The sequence below is a fragment of the Grammomys surdaster genome, unplaced genomic scaffold, assembly GCF_004785775.1.
Source record: "Grammomys surdaster isolate TR1022 unplaced genomic scaffold, NIH_TR_1.0 146, whole genome shotgun sequence".
Taxonomy (NCBI): Eukaryota; Metazoa; Chordata; class Mammalia; order Rodentia; family Muridae; genus Grammomys; species Grammomys surdaster.
The window spans coordinates 9,424,181-9,446,928 of NW_021604604.1; the positions used below are offsets into that span (position 1 = coordinate 9,424,181).

Here is a 22,748-nt window from a genome sequence, read left to right on the forward strand (position 1 = left end):
GTCTATATACATATATATGTAGATATATATATCCATGCCATATACATGTGTATATGAGCATGTGTGTATGTGTATGTATTTTTTCCAATAATTACTTTAAGTTACTGAGTGTTTTTTTTAACTAAAAAGTTAATATTAAACAGTTTTACAAATAGTTTTAATCTACATTTGAACCATTACATCTACCCAGTGCAAAGCTACCTGGTATCATTTTATAATAAATAGTGATAACATGATTATTTGATATAATTTATTTTTTATTCTTCTTTTATTTATTACATTCCAACCACAGTTTCCTCTCCCTCCCTACCACCTCAGTCTCTCCCCTCCAACTCCCCTCTTCCTCAGATTCACACCCCCCATCCACTTTCCCTCAGAAAAGAGCAGGCCTCCCAGGTACATCAACCAAACACGGCATAACACGCTACAATAGGACCAGGCACATACTATCATTGATTTGACATTTTAGTACATATGTGCAGAGGTTTAAAGATAATTTTAGGTGAAAGAAAACATTTTGGCATGGTTTGAATATAAATATATTTATGCATATATATATGCATTACTCAGACTTACATATACTAATGCAGTGTTAAATTTGGTTTTGTTTGTTTTTTGCAGAACTTCTCGGTATCCATGAACAAGCAGCTGTAGGATTCTTAACACTAATGGAAGCTTTACGATATTGTAAGGTAAACTGTCTTGAAGGGTTTGCGTATGCCCATGCTGTGGACAGTATTTTCACTCTATCAACTCCTGGCTGTCACCACTCATCACTGTCTTTCTTCCTTGCTGAGTTCCCAACCCAAACTGACTTAGTGTTAGGAAATTAAGGTGGCTAGTCATACTTCCTTTCCTGGGAAGGGAGTGGGTGACAGAGCAAAGGACAAATAATCTGTTCACTATAAATATGCTTTTAAGCTGTTTCACCTTAAACCTTCATTGTTGGAATTGAGGCACCTACCTGTGCAGTCCTCAATAACCATTAAATATTGCAGTATTTTAAATGAGGCTCACATCAGTTTTCTCACCTAAAAGACACCATACTCTTAGACAAAGGATAATGTAGATTTGAGGAGTTTTTTTTTCCATTTTAAAATGTTTATTTCATACAGTGCTTCTGATGACAGTGACAATTTTTAGTAACATTAACAAGTGTCTTAGCTGGGTGGTGGTTGTACACAACTTTCATCCCAGCAGAAGCAGGTGGATCTCTGAGTTCAAGGCCAGCTGAGTTCAAGGCCAGCCTAGTCTATAGAGCAAGTTCCAGGACAGCCAGAGCTACACAGAGAAACCCTTTCTTGAAATCTCCCTCCCACATCCCTCCCTACCTAAAAATAAAAAAAAAATTTAAAAAAGGTCCAAAGAAGTATCTTCTCCATTTTCTGTATGTGAGGAGGAGGGGCGGGAGTGGAGCACATGTACACACACACATTAGTGTTTCTGTTATTGTTTGTCAGATATCATTCCTTCCTTATAACATCACATACATAGAGATGTAGGAACAGAACAGAATCTCTTCTGACCTTGTAGGTAGTGACTGTACACAATAGTAATGCCTTCATTTTCAGTCATTTTAATTACATAAATTAACACTGTTCTAAGACAGCCTGGAGATCAGAGACTTAAACTGAGTTTCCTGTCCCCAGTACATACACATGCTTATCTGTCCTGGAGGAGAGTATGCACCTATGCACTCCCTCGCCCCCCACCCCGTCACTGACACACACACACGCACACACACACACATTTTACATGTCACCAAGAGATTTAAGGGGTTTTTTTTGTTTAGTTTTTGTTGTTGTTGTTGTTGCTCTGATAAAATAACCTGACCAAAGAAACTAAAGAAAAAAGAATTTATTTTGACTTATAGCTCCAGAGGGTTAGAGTCCATCATGTTAAGGACTGCACGGCATGGTGGGAGGAACAGGAAGCAGAGAAAGAGAGGACAGGAAGTTGGCCAAGGCTATAACCTCTAAAACCCGCTTCCAGTGATCTGCACCCTTCAGCAGCATTCTACCTCTTAAGGTTCGATAAACTTCCAAACAGCACCACTGATGGGGGCTAAGTGTTCAGATACACTGCTCCAGGGGAACATTCCTCATTTAAACCCCATAACCATGTTGTCTATAATCTTCATCTGGATCCTGTCATCACGGCCAGTGTTGTTCCCTCCATTGCTCTGTTCCAGCCACACCAGTGGCCTGCCATTTCCCAGTCCCCCAGCTCTTTAAATAAATGGCTGACTTTTCCCTTGAATTGATTTTAAGTTATATCAGAAATATTTCCTAACTTTCCCTCATTAAAGATTTGATTGTGAGCCTAGCCTTTGGGGGCTGAGCCATCTCTCCAGCCCACCCCAGTTACTCTTTCATATTCTTTGCAAGGAATGGCTACTCTATGGTGACTCTTTACTTCATTTTTTTTTATCTTGAATTTATTTTCTCTTCACTTTCTCAATGGTATTAGACTTTTACAGGATTATTCTAATGCCCTGATGCAAGTTTGCTTATCAATGAGAAATAGAAAGAGCTGACAATCAAGTCACCAAGGGCTTTTGCTTGGGGCCTGGGTAACAGCAAATTGGAGCTGCAGGCACAGATTGTACATGGCAAGAGGGGTGGAGTTACCTTGGTTCCCTAGACTGTCATGATGTGCTAATTTGAATAATTCCAGTAGGCTCTGTGCCATAAGGTTGTTTTTTTGTCTAGTACCTGACATATGGGCAAGTAGACTGATCTAGAGTATGAGGAGTGTGAAGAGAGTGAATTGATATAAATTTAATCAGCTATCCTTAAAGGAGACTGACTAGTTAATAACTAGGACATCAAAACCCAGCAGTCAGTGTCTAAAATGCTATACGTAAGTTCATCAGTATGCAAGTTCTTAGTCAACACGTATTGTATTTACATTTTACCAGATAATTAGGGGAATGGCACAAAGGAAATTAATTATGGTTGAATAAATGTTATAAATCTAAACATTTCTCCATTCTTTGATAGTGGAATGGTTTGCTTTCTAAGAAACTATCATTTATTTTGAGCGTATGTATTTAGAAACATAAATGAAGCAATACTTATTTATAATCTTCCTACACACACATACCAATAAAGAATGATGCTTTTAACTGTGTATTTAAAAATAAGAAAGCATAGCTTATACATCATAAAGATCACCATTTTGGATGTCTATAGTTCCATGGATGTTGGTATATTTGTAAGGCTGTACAACCCATCCTCCTTATCTAATTTTGGAAGATTTTTCCTCCCTCCCCCCCCCCCGCCCCCCCCCCCCCAGAAGCTCTAACCTGGCAGCCACTTCCTTCTCCCTCTCACCAGGTTTCACACTTCGGCTTTCTGGCTCCATGGGTTCCTTTACTCATGTATTAGTACTTTCTTTCTTTTTATGTTGAAATCACTCTTGTTTTATAGTGTTTCAACTTGTTTCCATCTATTAAGTGATAAATGTTTCAAATTATACGTTTTTTAAAACCCTGTTCATATTGTAAAACTTTGAATTTAACCTCTGTCATGAAGAATTAAGTAAAAGAGTCTTCTCTATTCTTAATGGTTCATATTTAAGACTTCAGAGTGACAATTTCCAATTTTAGCTGTTATAAATACTACTACTGGGAACATTTGTCCACATATTATTTTTGTAGGCATATGCTTTTATGTTACCATGTACTTGGGATTAAATTGCCTGGCCACATGGTGATTCTATGTTCAACTATTAGAGAACTGTCATTTTGATTTCCAAAATAAGGACAATGTTGTGTACTCTGGTGACTGATTTTATTATAAAATCCACCATTAGTCAAATTTATTTATCCTTTGTTCCTACTATAAAATATTACACCCTCTCCCCTTTTTTAAACCTGTACCTTAAGTGGAGGGCACATGCTTTTTTTTTTTTTTTTTTTTTTTTTTTTTTTGCGCATTCTTTTTCTAAGAGAAATTAATCAGTATCTAGAATATCCAGTATGTGACTCAGTCTAGGAGTCAGAACAACTGTTTGTGATTCTAGCTCTGTAGTTGGTGCTTAAGTTCAGCCAGGCCCTGCCACCATGCAGGTACCTCTGCTCCCACTCGAGTGAGGTCTCATACTGCTCAACTCCACAGCCACAGCGACTGACTGAGCAGCTTGCCTTCTCCTCACTCATTCCTAGGTTTTCTGTTGCGTGTTAGCACAGCTGACTCATCCCTGCTTTCATAGGACAAGGGGACTGAGTTTTCTGCCCATGAATACAGAGTTCCTGATTTCCACCTCCCTCGTGGTAAGAGTAAATTCCCAGGGGCTGTGGTTGTGCTAAGACAGGGGCTGCTGGCTAAATAGAAAAGGGTGATATACCCTGAGTGCTGCACGTAGCTTCTACCAGTTTCCCAGCCAGTCTGAGGACGAAGAGCCAACTAGATTGCTAAGATTCATGTTTTTAAAGGAAGTGTCCCTATGGAATGTAGAATCAGTTGATGTAAACATGGTGGGCTGTGTAAATATGTTTTATGTGCTCAAAATCCCAGTCACAAATGAAATGCTTACAGGTTTTTTGACACAATCTCATATATGGATATATAGCCTTTAGGGTGGCACAATCATACACACACACACACACACACACACACACACATATATATATATATACTCATATATTATATAATAGATGAATAATAGATGATTTACAATTATTTAACCTTATAAAGTAATTATAAATTTATGTCTCTAAGTTTGTGCCAAGTTGAGATTCCTGAAGTGACTGTTCTATCTGGGAAATATAGCAAAAGCTGAGCATGATTTTTTTATCTAAAGTCCTCATTTCCAGCTGTGACACACATGTGTGTAGGATCTGCATCACAGTGCCTGGTTTAAAGATACAGTGTAAGCTTAGACACAGGTCCCTCTGCACTCAGCATCTAACCTCTGTGGTAAGAAGTATTAATGAGTCACCTGTTATGCTCCACATATTTCTGCACAAATATTTAAGGGACAACATAAAATCTTTCATTTATTTGTTTTACTTTGCTGAATTTATTCTAGGTTGGTTCTTACTTGAAATCTCCAAAATTCCCTATTTGGATTGTTGGCAGCGAAACTCACCTCACCGTATTTTTTGCCAAGGTATGCCTATAGGAGACTTTTTATTCCACAATAATATTAGGCAAACAAGTAATACTGTGAGTCCATATTTAGTTTATCTTGTGCAGATGACAATCCAATCAGTAATAAATGGAATGTTTCCCAGAAATCTTATCAGTTCACACTACAGAAAACACAGTTGCTTTGCTGTGGGATTAGTCGCCTCAGTCAACTCCTTCCTGACTCCATCACATGTCTTTGCCTCTGCCGATGTCAGAGCTCTGGCTTTTCATTTTGTCCAGAAGTTACCGAGATGTGGAAGAAAACACTTCAGTTTCAGATTCTTATGTAAAATGGTTTCTAAATCTTACTTGTTAACAAGACGTAGTATTTTCCACAGTGGGGTGATAAGAGCTTTAGCATCAAACATCTTCATTTAAACCCTAGCTTCTTCACACATCTCTTGGGCTCTTTTCCTCTGTGTTTACAGTGGGGCTTTATAACAGTACCTAGGTTGTAGAAGTGCTGTCAGCCTGAAATCTAAAATATTTACTAGTGTCTAGCACAAGGCAAGTGCTCAGTAAATCTGAGCACTTGTTACCACTGTGGTCACATTCATTATTCAGCAAAGAATTATCAGACGTCACTGATGCTATTAAAAACAAACTGTCAGAGATTGGACTTAATGAGGGAAATATAAAACTGTATTCTTGAGGTTTCTTACACCAAGTGTACTTTTCTAGTTACTCCAAGAGACTTTGGTAGCCTGTTCTTTTCCAGTGTAAGTTTCCTTCTGTAAGAATTCTATAAATTTCACTGAACTGGTAATCTCATGTCTTATTTTCTTCCTGCTTTTATTGTGTTAGCCAAAGTCCAGCTTATGGATAGAGAATAAAGTGCATGTTACATTTCTTAACCTGTAAATGGTCCAAAAATACAGGTCATCCCAATACATTATTTTGAGTCTGAAAGTTGCTGTTCATTTCCCTTTCAAAATAGAGAGGATAAAATCAAACTTAGGAACAGAAAACTTATAATTCTGAACAAACATTTCATCAGTATATATTTCTAGAAAAGATAATCAGTTTAAGTTTACATGGATAGTGTGTTTTTAAAACAATGACTTTATCTCCAACCCTATTCTTTAACATTGGGAAAACTGACATGAAACTATACAAGTGGGTGTGTAGAGGAGGCCTTTGAATTTTGGGGGACAGGATGTTATTATATAGTAAGGCTGGTGCTGTACAAGAATCTTCCTGCCTCAATGGAAAATTACTCAAATAGTAAATGAAACTATTAACATTTGCCGGGCAGTGGTGGCACACGCCTTTAATCCCAGCACTTGGGAGGCAGAGGCAGGCGGATTTCTGAGTTTGAGGCCAGCCTGGTCTACTGAGTGAGTTCCAGGACAGCCAGGGCTATACAGAGAAACCCTGTCTCGAAAAACAAAACAAAACGAAACTATTAACATTCATTTGGGTTCAATTTAAAATATTTTAAAATATAATTTTCACTACATAGAAAATGCTAGAAGCTTTGCTGTTCTTGGAATTATAAAAGGAACTATTCACCATTTAGTTTGATCTTTTAATATACTTCATTTTGAGCATTCACTTTTACCTATATTTTCACTGTTATTTTTTGTTTGTTTTGATTTTTGTCTGTTATTTTGTGGTTAATTTATTCACTCTGTATGTCCTATGGCCCCAAAGAAGCATAAGTTTAATCCCCAACCTTTTATTAGAAATAAACCATAATGTTACATAAAATTGTCCTGTAAAGTCATTTCCATAGACTGGCTCTGTGTATCGTGTTCTTGATTTTTACTGGTTAGGCCCCTTTGTTCTTTGCTCACAGGTTTTAGCAGCCTATAAGGAAGCATTGTTCCTTGTCTGCAAATGGTTGGATACCTTATGCTCTGAACATAGGCTGTAGCTGTATTCGTTTATTCCTGTGCTCAATTATCAGATGGTTTCAAGGGATAGTTTATGCCTGAGTTATGCCAGATGCTGTGAATACAGTGTTAAACAAACGTAGACATTGTTCCTGCTCTTGCAGAGGTATGTATCTGAATGGAGGAGGCCATGGCTGATTACCACTCAGAAGTTTCCAAGAGTGATGATTCCTGACAAAGCTTAGGTCTATAATAGCATGAGAATTCTCTGAGTTTTGGAAAGCTGCAATGTTTCCTAGAGGAACTGATACCTGAAGTGAGCACTGAGGTAGCAGTGGGCTTAAACTAGGGAGGAGAGGAAAGCACTGGCTACTTAGGAAGTAGTTGGAGCAAGTAAACATCCTCAGAAGGAGAGCCTCCTGAGAGAAAAGAGCTGGACACTCAGAAGCAGGGAGGCAATGCTGGAAAGGTAGTGCACCATGTTACTCCTTAGCCTGAGAGGACTCAGAGCCACTACACTTGGCAAAAATTTCAGGGATTCAGTTCAGGGACTGTAAGAAGAACAAGCTTAAATTTAGATTTTGAACAGATCACTATGACTAATTGCAGAAAACAGACATGTTGAAAAATAACTCAGGTAATCTATAAAGCAGATTTTTATCATTTTTATGGTAAGTGGTATGGTTGTTATAATTTGGTTCAGAGTATTTTTTTAATTATCCTTTGATGATTTTATGCATGCATATAATTTATCTTTATTATCACACATACCCATTCCTTCCTCTAATAACTTCTGAATGTATCCCTACCTCTTTACCCCCTCCCAATTTTTTTTTTTTTAAATAATTGAGTGAGGCCAGTTTGAGCTGCCCATATATGAATGGTTGTGGGGCATCCACTGTAGCATGGTCTGTCTACTACAGACCACACCCTACCCCACCTCCACCTATCAGTCTTCAGCTCTATGTCGCTTCTCAGCTACGGGTGAACCAGTACAATTGTACTGGGATTAAGTACTGGTGCGAGTCTCAGTTACTTATAGAAGCAGAAATAACTCAAAAACATCTGCTTCACCAAAAGCAAGATGTCACCAGGATGGGTGACACTCCAACCTGAGTGACAACTCTTGAAAGTTGGAAACCTGGAGTTCACTGTATAATTTATAGGCAGCTTAATAGGGTCTTGGGCGTTTGCTTGCTTGTTTGTTTGTTTGGGGGTTTGTTTGTTTGTTTGTTTTTTCAGGTAGCTCTGCTAGTCTCTGCCCCTTCCAGGCAGCTTGTCTGATTTTTCCCTCCCAGGCAGCCAAGCTGGTCTGGGAGGTGTCTTTCAGCAATCTTTGCTGGGTAGTAAGGGACCTAGTGCATATGGTCAGTTTCAGGGACTTTCTGAAGCTTCAAGATATTTATGAAATCTTAACAATTCTCCCTTTAGAATTTCCTCAGTATTAAAGAGCTTCCCTCGAAGATGGAAATTTGATTTCAGAAAATTACTGCAGAAACCTGAGACCTTTTCCCAACCATGGATTCCTGGTCAGATTTATAATATTAGGCATCCATTTCTTCTCATGGAACAGGCCTTAAATCTAATAAGGAAGCTGTTGGCTACCTCTATAACATTTGTGCCACAATTGTACTTACATTATGGGTATATCTTTTCAAGCTGGTTATCATTGTATGTAGCTCACAGTATTTGCAGCCTTATGAGAACGCGCATGGCTTCTCTCTCACAGAGCCTACTTAGATTCTTCCAGTAAGCACTGGGAGAGCTAGCCATCAGGGAAGACATTTCTCACTGCCAGCTTGATTTTTCCCTGCACTGTGACCAAAGTATATAGTATGCTCAGCAATGGGCTATTACCATCTAATTCTGGTGGACTACCTAGAGCACTGCCAATAATCTATATAGTTGGATGGTTGGGCGGCTCTGTCACCCTTTGGACCACAACTGGATGGAAGGCACCCCTCATTTGGCATTAGGCTTTTTATTTTGCACACTATTGCTTCTGGGAAGAACATTATCCCCTATGTAGAATAATTCAAATTTAATCTCTTTGATGTGTGTGTGTGTGGGGGGGTAAAAACGGATTGTCATATGACTCCTAATTATTCCCCTTCCTATAGCCTCCTCTGAGCTACTCTTCTGTGTGTCTCTCCACTCTTGCAGATTCTCTGCCAAGGCAAAGGAAGCAGAGATATCAAGCAGGGAGGTATGGCAGGGAGGCGGGGGGGGGGGGGGGTGGAAGCCAGGATCAGCTATCAGGAGGCAGATCTACTTTACTTAGGGTGACTCAAGGTTTATAAAGTTTTGAGGGAGTAAGAGTAGGAATATCTAGAATGGGCAAAGGTCATTAATTGGCTAGAGCTTAGGGTACCTGAAATGCTTCATTAGCAAGGGGAAGCTTTTCAGGAATCTCAGGTGCTGGCTGAACAGGTTTTATCAGGAGAAAAGAAATTGATCCTGTAATCTAATTGAGGCTATGTGACATTCCTCAGGTAGAGGCATATGTAGGGGCTTGGAATCTCTCAGACAAGATCAAAGAAGGAGAAACCCTACTAATGGAGGGAGTTTCCCATATTGCACCAAGCCCGGAGGCCCTTTGGTCATGGTGGACTGCGACCTTAATTAGCAGAGTTTTCTCACATCTCCCCCAATTTGTTTTTTAATGGAAAAATGTCACTTAAGTATTCAACCCCTATATTGGGGACAGCTTGGTACTGAACCAGAACCCAATTCACAGTAACTTTTGCAATGTTACTGTCTTTAAAAATTGGACAAGGCAGGGTGTAAGCATCAAAATCAAACACAACACCAACCAGAGGGGAGTTGAGAGGTGGGATCCAGGACAAGGTTTTATTGAACCACCTTAATTGCTCAGCAGACTGAAATTTCGAGAACAAGTCTATACAGAGTTTTTCCTGAGGGTGTAAGCATTGGTTTCAAACATTATTTGATTCATTTACATAGACATAACATTTTTTTCTCAGCTCTATGCAAGCCCCCACCCCCAAGTTTAGTTGCCATTAGACCCCAACAATTGAGTTTGTCTACTATTGGAAAGACCCAAAGCTGTCATCTGTGGATGTCATCTCCTGCTTGTCTCGAAAGTCTCCATCAACCAGTGTATCTGAACAAAGGTAACTTCCTGGCCCCAGGCAGGCCCAAGGAAAAGAGTGGTCAGTCTCAGTCCAGCCTGCAGTGACTGGGCTGCTTTCTTTTCCTCAGAGAGATAAACCTGTAGAATAATCATAACAGAGTTGCAGAACCCTGACATGGGGATATCTGTGCAAGGGGTTATATTTTTTTTTCTTTTTTTACACCAAAAGAATGGAGGGGATAATAAATACGCACATTAAACTGGTACAGTTTGATTGGCAACACATCAGTCCATTGCTCTAAACCTGTTAGCAGTTTAATGGGTGTTAAAGGAATTTTAATCCTGGAAGTGGGAAGTCACATTAGGGAAAGTAGAGGGAAGGGTTGGGATTTATTTATCTTATCTGCTTAAGGTAGCTTCAAAAGAAAACTACTTGATAATTATGGATGTAAAATGAGCAGTAACCACTTATCTGTGAAAAATAAATTGGCTTAAGTAGACATTAGTTGAAGATTAAGTAATAGTTGTTAATGTAGTTTCTTTTGATTTGTGGGAGACAGACCTAAGATGATTCTCTAAAGCTTAAAAGAATTTTTGAGTTTACAAAAAAAGATAAATTGTAGTTATGTCCATATTACCATCATTTGTAATCTGTAAATAATTTTGGGTTAAAAGTATGAACATTCTTTTAGGTAGTCCTGTTGCTAGGGGAAAACAAACATTTAAACAATTTTTTTTTTTAGACAAAGAAGCATGAAAATTCTAAGTTTTGGGTGAGTTGCTGTTGTTCCAAGCTATGTTATCTCAACTGCAAAAACGAAACTCCACCCTTCATTCCTGGGATTCAGGTTAGCAGATGGGTGATCCAGATGAGTTGACAGACAAAGACAAAGACTGACTTGTAGTCAGTCTGCCCAGAGAATTTAATTTGGCATCGTGAGTCCAGCTGTGCCAGCTAGTCCTTCCCACTCTGGTCTGGAGAAGAAACTGCCTTTGCCATTGCCAGTTGTTTGCTTTGACTGTCATCTTTGATGACATAGGCCAGGTCGTACCCTGTATAGAGTGTTCCCACGTTCTGCCATCCCATTTCCTACTTAAACCCTTCCCCCATCATTCCCCTTTCAAATGCCCCTCTACCTTTAAGATTATTCTTCCTCTTATCTTCCTCTCCTGCCATCTTTCTTTCCCTTCTCCAAATCAGTCCCTTTCTGAATTGTCTCAGAGTAATAGGGTAGAATCAGATAAAGTACATGAATGAGAGATTTGCTTTCTAAGGTACATTGACGGACTTGTTGATGCTTTGGGGTTTTGTAGACATGATGTAGAAATGTCTAATGAGATATGTGTGTGTAATGATTAGACTTCAAGGGACTCAAAGATAGGTGCTTGACAGCTATGCTATTCTTTTTAAATTTTTTATTACTTACACCAATTTTAACATTTAAATATATTTTGATCATATTCTTCCCCTGCCCCAAGCATTCTAGGTCCTCTCTTGTCCCTATGCACACCCAACTCTCAAGTTCTTTTGCAGAAAACCAACAAAAGCCCAAAACCAAGAAAACAAAATAACCCCCAAAAGAATACAAAATAAAGCACCAAACTGTAACAAATCAAAGTCCACTCACAGACACACAAAATGGTGGACTCCATTGTACGTTGACCAACAACTCCTGAACATGAGGCCCACCCTGCAGTAGTTGATAAACCCAGTGTCACCCATTAGAAAAAGTGATTTTCCCTCTCCCAGCAGGTATAAATGACAGTTTAGTGGTTACCCTTTCTGTGAGTCGTCTAGGTGTTGTACCTTTGCTGTTCTTAATGTACTCAATTGATATTAAGAGTTTACATGATGTTTGCAAGTCAGGTGATCTTGAGATTGAGGCAATGAGAGACAAGTATGTAGAGAACTAAGCTCAAAGATGCTCTTCCACGTTGAATTTCCATATCACTTCCATATTGACTATCCTTTCAAAGGTACTGATGGGAAACAGTCTATTTTAGATAATACATGAGAGTATAAATATTGTTCATTTTAATTTACATTTAGCACAAGAAATAACTGTCAGAACATTTGACCCAAGCCCTAGTCTTTATTCCAAAAGAAGTATGTTTAAGAGAGAAAACTCAGTTTTAGTTTTGCATGCCTAAAAAAGCAGAAATAGTCAAATTTACATAAACTATCTGAATACCAGGTAGAACCCTGTTAAACATAACCTTTTCTATGGTGTAAAAGGATATGTATCAAGCAAGTTAATTTTAAAATTATTGATGGTAATATTGAAGTACAAATGACTCAAACAATTTTATTAAAAATATGGAAGATTGAAATCTGTAGAATTAAGTTTTGTTTTGCTGAAAGTAATTGTCATTACAAATGTAGCTTACATGCTAGATTTAAATACCTAATTAAAGGCTTATTTTAATTTTTAGATTGCCCTATATGTTCTGGATACCTGCCATTAAATTATTGTAAAAATGTAAGCTTTTTGTATTAGACTATTTGTAAACAGAAGTGGCAGCTATGTTATGTTATATTCTGAAAATTAAGGCAGAGATTATAACTATATGCTAGAAGTTAGCTTAAGGGAAAACTGGCATTTCACTCAGTGATAACACTGATTTCCATGTTTTCGGTTTTAAAATATTTTAGATCAATGATATTCATATACATATATAAGAATTCATATATACATGTATATTGAATCTTTATAATAATTTGAACCAAAAAACAACAGTTTTCAAAAATGCACTTACATAATTTGATAACTGGCACTGAAAATATACCAATGCCAAGTTGATGACTGTGGATGATTTTTTTACATATTTTTAAATAAGCACTTATATATTATATATAAGGTAAGCAAAGTTTTTTTTAAAAAAAATTATAAGCAAAGGCCTTGACCTGCACATTTAATGAAAGTCACAGATTGACCAACTTTTCCATCACATCTTTCCTAGGGAAAGAAAATAATTTCTATTGAAAATTATAGTTTATATTTATTCATTTCATTATGTTCTCTATCCTTACTTCTAACCTAATTTAGATACATTTTAATGTGTTATCAAAATAATGGACTTAGCTTAGAATTAATAGCTTAATACTTTGTTTTATAATAGTATGTCTTTGTTTTCTGATTGCAAAGCAGGTGTGTGTATGCTGGTAAACTTTACAGTGTGGAGAAATATGCAAACTGCAGACTCAAGCCTAATCTCACCGTCTAAATCACAGCAACCTCACAAAGTGCTTTGTTGCAAATTTTTACCTCAAAGAGGAATCCATTTAAGCTTTCAGCATTGTGGTTTATTTTATATCTGTTTGTCTGTTTTAAATTAGAACTTTGGTTTCTTGATTCTGTTTTTTTTTAATTTTTATTGTATTTTATATTTATAGAAACATACTACACAAATGGTAATTATTACTTACTTGAATCAAATCATATTTATCCAACAATTATCAAAAACTTCTTGGTTTCATGTATTACTTTGTTGTGCATGATAGAAAAACTATAAATTTTAAGTAAATGAGTTGAGGGATTACAGTAATAATTAAATCACATAAACTGTTAGTACTTTCAAGAGAAGACTTTTGGTTTCCAACACCCACATGGCAGTTCACAGTTGTCAAACTCCAATCTGTGAGGATCAACATCCTCTTCTGACCTCAGTAGGCACCACACACACATGAGGTTCACTTACATACGTGCTGCAAACACTGATGTATGTGAAATAAAAATAAATAAAAGATCTTTTTACAGAAAATCACCTTGTAACACTGATTTTAGTTAGATCAGCTCACATTCAGTTTGAACTGGAGCACAGAAGACATGAGAGGTACAGGGTCTTCAGTTGGGAACTCTGGCAGAATTAGGAGCTACACTGCCCAGTTTTGAGCCTTGGGCCATTTTCTAAAGCAAGTGCTGTTTGTTAAATGTTTAAGATTTCCCTAAATCTTTTAAATACCAGTTCTAATACTTGTAAATGACAAAATTTATTCAGCTTAGATTCCAATATTACTGAATAAAGGGACTTTAAAGGGTAGTTATAATTAAGCAGCATCCAAGTATGTATCATAGTTAAGACTGCTGTTGTGATTGGAGAGTAAAGAAAAAAAGCTTCTCTCTTGAAATAACCCATCAACTGTCTGAGAATAACTCACTTTTGGACTAATTGGAACTTTTAACAAAGAACACCAGTGGAAGTTGGTGATTTCAATTTAGTTGCTGAATTTAGTAGTCACCATGTTGTATATGAAATGCCCAGTGATCTAGAACCTAACCTTTTCAAGCTGTTGTCGGTATCTCTTTCTGACCCACAAAAGAGAAATAGTTTTTATAAGATTGTAAGAAAATTTTTTAACAAGTGTGTTTTATTGAAAATCAGTAAGATGAATATACCATTTTATGAACACATTAGAGAACCATATTAAAATGTATTACATATTTTGTGACATTTTCTCTGATTTTAAATTTGAATTTTTTACTGTTTGTAGATCATCTTTTATATATGCTACTGGCCTTTTTAAAGATCTAACTAAACATGAGCCTGTTTAAAAGCAAAGGTGGTATTGCTCTCACTGATACAGTATCCTGAGGAGTCTGCTAGAGAAACTCACAAAAGCTGCCCTGTGCTGATTCTTGTCTTAAGGGAATGTCACAGAATCTCCCCACAGGAGCCTTAAGGGAACTGCAGAGTAGTCAGGCAGCAGAGTTCCCACCGGGCCTTCTAATAGGGCTGTAGACAGGCAAGATGCAGTAAGTAAATGGACCCTTCCTTTTAAGAAGGAAACTGAACTCCTATTAAGATGAATGGAGAATGTTTCAAGCTGGCTATCTGAGCTTTGGCAGAACAAAACCTTTGTTCTGCTAAAGGGAATATGCCCTGTGGGCATGAGTCTGCAGGAATCCCTCTGTGGTACCTCTGATGGTGTTGAGAACTTGCTGACTCACTGCACAGGAGAAAGAGCCCTTGTGCACTAGATCCTTTCATAGTCCATCCTTCAAGAATTTAGCACCCATGCTTCAACTTACTGTCTTTTTTTAATTGTTTCCCTTTAATATCAGAAGATGAAACTGGTTCCTACTGAGCAAGGCTGCTGCATACTGAATAATGATACATCTTCCATGTTTTCTTTGTGAAAGTAACTATACCCACGCTTCCCTAATCAGCAAACTTCTCAAAGTTACATGTGCCTGCAGTCAAGCTGTGGGTCTTTGCATGAGACATGCTTGTACACTTACAGGTTGCTGTGTGACAGGCTCAGTGTTTGGGCATTTGCCCTCTTAGCTTGCTCTTCTCCAAGCATTATTTTCACCTGTGATTCTTTGCCTCTTTTTCTTAATGGGTTTAGGAATGAATTACTTGGAACATTTTCTTCTTTGAGAACTTTACATTTGAAAATAATACTTTACATATTATTAGATGATCATTTTATTGTGCACTTTAACCTTGGGTTAATCATTGCTAAACCAACATTTAAAAAAAATGATAGTAACCTACACAACTTGAGGAGTTTTGTTTTCAAAAGAACAAGGTTTAAATTCTTATCAAAGTCATTTCAAGTTTCCTTTTGATGTTGATCTAATTTTTGTAGCCTTGATTTTGTTCTGGTTTGGGGCTATAAAATCTTATTTTCATTCTCTCTCTCTCTCTCTCTCTCTCTCTCTCTCTCTCTCTCTGTGCATACGTGTGTGTGCGTGTGTGTGTGCGTGTGTGTGTGTGTGTGTGTGTGTGTGTATGCCTGGACAACACATGCATGTAGACAGCATGTATGCATAGTATCATCTTTCCTATAATAAAGTGCATTTCCTCTCAGGAAAGAGCATATGAATACACATTATCATTTAAACAGAAATTACATGAGGAAGCTTAATTTAATGTAAAGGAGAAACACAGTGTACAATGCATTGTATTTCTGCGCTCAGGGTGCAGACCAGGCTGCTGTCTGTGTGCTGCACAGTGAAGGAAGTAGAACGGATGGAGATCCTTTCTTTAGGTGTGAGATGTTTTAAAATTGCCCAGTTCTGTTTTAATGGAAAATAAGTAAAATATGTTATAGTCTTTACTGTTTAGTCTTCTGAGGAAAGTATCTTTACTTATTGGATAAAACTCTTGAGAATTAAGATACGTAATCCACGAGCGTTTTATAATAGTTTACCTCTGTGTTTCAGTGACGCTAACCACCTCATCTGCCGCTCTTACATTTTACTCTTGCTGCTCGTACTTACATTGCATAACAGCCACTACAGAAAAGGAAGAGATTCAAAATTAAAGTTTATTTTTAGATTAAATCATAATTTGTGTGACTTAACATGTTTTCCAAAATAAATATAACAAAAAATTTTACCTAAAATTTTCAAAAGTTTGGTAAGTCTAATGCAAATTAGCCATTTTCAATTATTTTGATATTAAAAACATGAAGTTTTAACCTTAAGCTTTCCTAAGCTTAGCATAGTTTAGGCTAATTTTATTAATTTAAGATTCTGTTGATGATTTGTGTCACCACAAACAAGAGAAACTTTCTGTTTTTGATGACTTTAACAGTACTCTGGAGTAGACTGTCAGTGTCCTGCCTGGACTTCAGCATTTCTTGTACTGTTGCCTTCTCTCCTGTGCTCTGGCTGAGTGGGTTGTCTGCTGTGTGTAGCTGCAACCCTTCTCCATCTCAGTGTACCTGCTTCTGAGAAGCACTGCCTGCCTCCCTTGTCTGTTATCATAAGAGAATCAAATAATTGCCTGAAGAAGATAAAGCATCCTGGGCTGTTCTTAAAGCTGTTCTGTCCTGATAAAGCCTGATTTTCTTTAGTCAGTAGTTGAGTCCACAGCTCTAGCTGTTTGAGGAAAAAGACTGTAGTCAATAGAGTTTATTACCAGAAGTAGCTTTTATATTTATATAAGTCCTTAATGTATGGCCATTTCTAAATGTGCTTACTGAAATCTTGGTCCACATTTTTGGTCTAGCCTTGACATCTTTGACAATATGACTGCCGACTCATGTTTTGTTTTTTAATTCTTAACTATTGTTTAATAGTTATTGGTTTTTTAATTCTGAATTATCTATATAAAATAGGAAAATTTGAAGGAGTATTTTCTAAATTTCTCTAAAGGCAGACCAAATATAGTCACAGTCTTGATACATGGGAAAATCATTATGAAGTAGGTACCTAGCACATTGGGCATGAAGCATCTGGCCAGACTAAAAAGATAGTTACCATGGGTTCCACATGTACAGTAATGGAGAGAGGGCTACTTGTTCCTCTTGGTGACTTTAATGATTACAGTAAAGACGTTCCTCATAGCCCTCAGACAGTGCCTCCCATTGCTGTGCATGGAGAGCTTAGCGTTGTGCCGAAGAACAGAGCCTCAAAGGCTGTTTCCATGCTGATGGCTTGGGCTTTGCTTGTACAACAGGAAAGGCGCCACACAGCAGTGGCTGCTCTGGAGATAGCCTGGGGCTTTTGCATGGTTTTTTTCTTTGTTTTTTTTTTTAAGTGAAAACTAAAAAGGAAAGACCACTACCTACCTGGCTTTAAGTGATACTATGTGTTTTGAGAACATTTAATTAAAAAAATATTTCCTGATAGTTACCAAAGGATTTTGGTATAATTAATAAGACAGAGTCAGGATGAAGTACATTATGAAGTAGCTTTAGACGGTTTGTCGGGACTCTTGATGGCAATATAAAATGTCTGAAAGCTAAAATAGCATTTTCCTAGCTGCACTTGCTGCACTGGGTAACCTTCTGGAGGTTCTTTGATTACAACCGCAGATTCTTCTTTGCTGGTGAAAAAAGGTGTGATGAGTACATTGTAAAGACTTCCTCAGTTCCCCTACTGGTACTTAGCCAGCACGGGCCTTCTGTTTCAGTACACATTAAGAAGAGGTAAATTTACAGCATTTTAAAAAGACTTAGTGCAATTGAATGATTGTGCTGATAGTTCATAGGAGATGCTGCATGAATCAGAGACACATGATTCAGATTCCTGACTGTGGCATATTGGGCATTCACTTTATGTCTTAATTCCTGCTTCTCGGCTACAGGACGGCATGAGTTAAGTCAGCAGGAATGAGGCTGGATGGTCTTGAAGGCCGTGTGTATTCTCCAGCAATCAATGTTGACCTGTAAATGAGCTGGAGACAGATGACTCACCCTAACAATTCCATGGCCACAGCATCGATTGTGTCATGCAAATATACAGAGGTTGTTTTTAGAACAAACTCATTCTGGTGGTAACTGTAACTGAACTTATTTGACTCTTGTGTTTAAGATGGTTTCCTCCTGAAAGAATTTGACTTTCAGATGCTTCAGAAGCTCTTTCCTAAATGATTAAAGTAGAGATTAAGGAAAAGCAAGTAACTCTAATAATGTGACTTAGAATTACATCATCACGGTCTCTTCAGTTAGAACTCATTGGTGGGTGGGAGACTGGAGGCTTAGTGCTATTTGAACCTCACATTAGAAGGTAATTTTGTTAAGATCACTATTAATGAAAATGTTTTAAGTAACATATTTTTCTCTTCCATCTATTATACTATGACATGAAGTGCAAAGATTAAGTCTTTCTTTACCAACTAATAGATGAGCCAAAGTAAAAAAGAGGGAGTAGGGAAGAAGTAGAAACTGTGGGGATGTGTATTGAGAGACTGGGAATTTGGTAATGTGAAGTCTGAGAGCTCTTACTATAATAGTCATAGAAGTAGAAACTCTGAGGGAGAGAGTCCTCTTCATACTTACAGATTTATTCATGAAAGTTTTAGCTTATTTCCTTGATATAAAATATGAAATTTGAGAATTATGATGCTTTCACTGAAATATTCTGCTTTAGGATTATAAAACCCTCCAAACTAAGGAGGAGTCTATAGTTTTGGTCAAATTTGGTACACAAATACATTGAATATGCAACCAGATTTGCCATGCAGATCCCACAGCCATGGCTGTTTGTGCTGGGAACTTAGCTTCTCCCCAGCATCCTGGCGGAACAAGGTGGCCAGCAGGACCAAGAGAACAATGTGCTCTTTTGTTCAAGTCTCATATCTTTCTGGGCTAGCATGGAATGTGCTTTTATCTTTTGATGCTTGGAGTTTAATCACAAGCCACCTTTAAGGTCTTTTTTGTATGTCTGCATTTGAAACACTTCTAATGCTGGGGACATTAATGTAACCCTTCTTGTACCAGTAAAAATTGCAGTGTCCCTTCCCTGGACTTTACAAACAATAGTACATTTCTAAAATTGCACTTAAGAAAAATATTAACATTATGCTTTGTTTATATTATCGACCAACTCATCCCTCTAAATGGAGTAATTGGCTTATGTTCTTACACAGAATACTATTATAGTTCTTTATTGTAAATTGTAAATGTATAGGTATAAGCTTGTGGAATGCAAAGAAATATTATAACTCTTGAATTCACTATGGAATAATGTAAATCAAGCAAGTTAGTGTCCATTACCTCCAACCCTTCTGATATTTGGGGAAAATATTTAAGATTTACCATCTAAAAAGTTTTGACCTGTATAATCACCTACTGTCAGTATACCTTATAGAATGTACTAGAACTGAAAGGGAAAACCTTCCTTCAGTCTGATTCTTTATCCTTGGATCTCATGTCTCCTTATTCCTCATAACCCCCAGCTTCTGTTATCAACATTCTAATCTATGCTTCTGAATTCAGTTATTTTAGAGTTTATACATCAATGAGAAGAAATACCATTCTATTCCTGGGTCATAGTGTAATAATCTCCAATTCTGAGTGTAGTAATGGAGATGACCACATTTCTTTTTGTTAAGACTGAATTACATTGAATGCTACATTTTGTTAATTCATTTATCTGTTATGAGACACTTGACTTGTTTCTATAACTTGACAGTACACCTGACTTCGAATCTTTAGGGTTATCCCTAAGTTTTGGGATTGCTAGATTTTACGGTAGTTCTTTAAAGAATTTCCACACAGTTTTCCACAATGGCTGAGCTGTCCTGAATTAATTCCTAACCACCATGGCAATGGCCATTTTTACTTTCTTGCTGACACTTGTCTTTTCTGAGAGTGGTAACATAATTTCATATTTTTGCCATAAATTGCATCTCCCTGAATTCCAATACTGAGCTTGTCTGTTTGTTTTCAATTAATGATGTGGCCTTTTGTGTCTTGAGAAATGTCTAGTCATGTACCTTCCCACATTTTAAACTGGATTTTTGTTTTCTTACTATTAAGTTTGGGCTTCTTATATATTTGGGGAAGTAATTCTTTATGAAATGTGTGGCTTTCAAATATAGGCTTTATGTTTGACTGTTGTTGGTTTCAGTCCTGGGATTTTGAGTAAGACTATGGAATCACTGCCATGGCCAGTGTCATTTGGTTTTTCCCTATTGTTTTCTTCTAGTAGTTTTAGAGTTCTTGTTCTCACATTGAAGTTCTAATCCATTTTGAAGTGATGATCATATCTGATGTGAACTAAGGGTCCAATTTCATTGTTTTTCATGTGGAAATCCAGTCTTCCTTACACTGTTAAAGAGACCTTTCTCTGCCTATTAACCTATTTTTAAAAATTTATTACTGTGTGTGTGTGTGTGTGTGTGTGTGTGTGTGTGTGTGCATACACACACACACACGCACACACAGAAGTCAGAGAAAGACTTTCAGGAATTTTCCTTCCACCATATGGTTAACAGGATTGAGTTCAGGTTGTGAGCCTTCCTTACAGGGCCATCTTGATGGTGTTAGTTAAGCTCCCTTTGCATGCCAGGCTTTATTTCTGGACTCTGTTCTGCACTGCTGGTCAGCATGCCACACTGCTTTATCAGCACCATCCTCCTGTCCCCATCTCTTCTTTGTGCTCGTGACTGCTTGGCTAGTTAAGACCTTTGGTGGCTCTTTTATGGAAATAAAAGAGTCTTTTTTTCTATTTCTATGAGAAACGATATTAGAATTTTAGTAGATACTACATTGAATCTACAAAACATCCTGGGCAGTGTGAACATTTTAACAATGATAATTCTTCTGCTTCATGGTTATAAGAGACTAAAATGAATAATTAATACCAAAAAAAACTAGAAAAATTAATTTCCTTGAGACAAGTATAACTATCTAATTATATTAAAAAGTAAAAGAGGAAGTTGTACTTTCAACTCTGAATCCAACACTGCACTGACACCAAAAGTAGACAGTGGCTGCACAAGAAAAGTCAGGCAAGGTTGGTAATGCCTGTGATCACAGCACACAGGACGCTGGGGGAGGGGACGGGAGGCTTTCACACCAGGAAGGCAAAATGGGAGAAAAAGAGGGAAGCCAGTATCCTTGATGGACATAGATACAAAATTCCTCAGCACGTGTGAGCACATGGAATTCAGCACCATATAAAACAGATAGTATACATGGAATTTTTAAATGTTATTTAATAACTATTAGTAAATAGTAACTAGTACCCAGCCCAGTAAGCTAAGCCTCATCTACTTCTTCTATTCTCCCCAGTAATTAGCTGTAGCAACTATTATTATAACCAGTAGCTTTAAATTGGGGAATAAGGTTTATACAGCATCATTTGTTGGAGGCAGCCAGATCTTGGGGGCCAATATTTAGCATTTGAATACATAGCAGCACCAGACCAACAAGATCATCCACATCCAGGATTGTGTTACTGGCATATGAGGATGTTACAAAATATGCCAATCAATAAATGTGCCAGGAACATCACACAAAAAGAGTGAAGGATACAAACTCTATGATTATCCTATTAGATGTGGAGGGGTCGGGGTGGGGTAAAAGCATATAACAGAATTCAGTTTGTTTAGATGAGAAAAACTCTTTAAGCCCTTCACCTCAGCACAGTAAAGGCCTTATGCAAGAAGCCCACAGATTCTCAACACTGAAATACTGAAAGCTGTTCCTCTGAGCTCTGGAAGAGGACAAAACTTCTACACTCAGTCCTTATGTTTGCCATAGTGTCGAACGTCCTTGCCAGAGCAATCAGGCAAGAGAAAAGGTGTCCAACGGAGAGTAGAAGAAACAGTCACCTAATGATGGTGGGATGTTATAGAAGACATGATACATCTTGGAAACACTGTTGAAGCTACCCAACGGAGTAAAGCACAGAGTGTGTCTGCCTCCATTTATAATAGCTACAAAACAGTACTAAGAAATAACTAAAGCAAGGACTTAAAGAAAACCGTGACCCATCAGTGACTGAAATTAAAGGAGCATATACATGGGACGATGCCTTTAGTCATGAAATGGGAAAAGTAAGAGTCTTAGTTTTTAGACAAGAAAAACCTGATTTTTTTTCTTCCCCTCTATAGTTTTAAGTAATGTTTAAAAATTCTGTGGAATTTTAAAGTACATCAAACTCATCTTCTCACCACTAATTGATATTACAGAAGGTTGGGTGGAAAAGACGAATAGGAAAAATGAGCTTCCATTTGCACACAGTTGAAACCTCTGCTCTCAAGCTGCTCCCAGCCAGCACTGCACATGTACTCATCCACTGGTTCCCACAGACCTACAGAAGAGATCTGAAGAAGCAAGGGAAGGAGAGAGGGAGAGAGAAAGGGAGGAAGGATTATGAATAGTCAAAGGAGCTAACACTTATACTAGAATAAATGTAGAATATGGACAGCTAAGGAATAATACTATCTCCAATGTTAACAGTTGCTCCAAGAATCTTGAGAACTGGGAGACAATCCTAG

The 22,748-nt window shown here is 37.5% G+C and overlaps 1 protein-coding gene across 3 annotated transcripts in view; it reads left to right on the forward strand.

The window, feature by feature from the left end:
- Mindy3 (MINDY lysine 48 deubiquitinase 3) overlaps positions 1 to 22,748 on the forward strand; it is a 72,531-nt gene that overhangs the window by 34,295 nt on the left and 15,488 nt on the right. For 2 of the 3 annotated variants that reach the window (XR_003711050.1, XM_028764831.1), the window contains exons 9-11: positions 622 to 692; positions 4,169 to 4,276; positions 5,035 to 5,115. Coding sequence is in view for 2 of the 3 variants with exons in the window: in XM_028764831.1 (XP_028620664.1) it covers positions 622 to 692; positions 4,169 to 4,276; positions 5,035 to 5,115 (260 nt within the window). In the remaining variant the exon portion in view is untranslated. The remainder of the gene's footprint in view (positions 1 to 621; positions 693 to 4,168; positions 4,277 to 5,034; positions 5,116 to 22,748) is intronic. The other variant, XM_028764832.1, reaches the window with a different exon arrangement.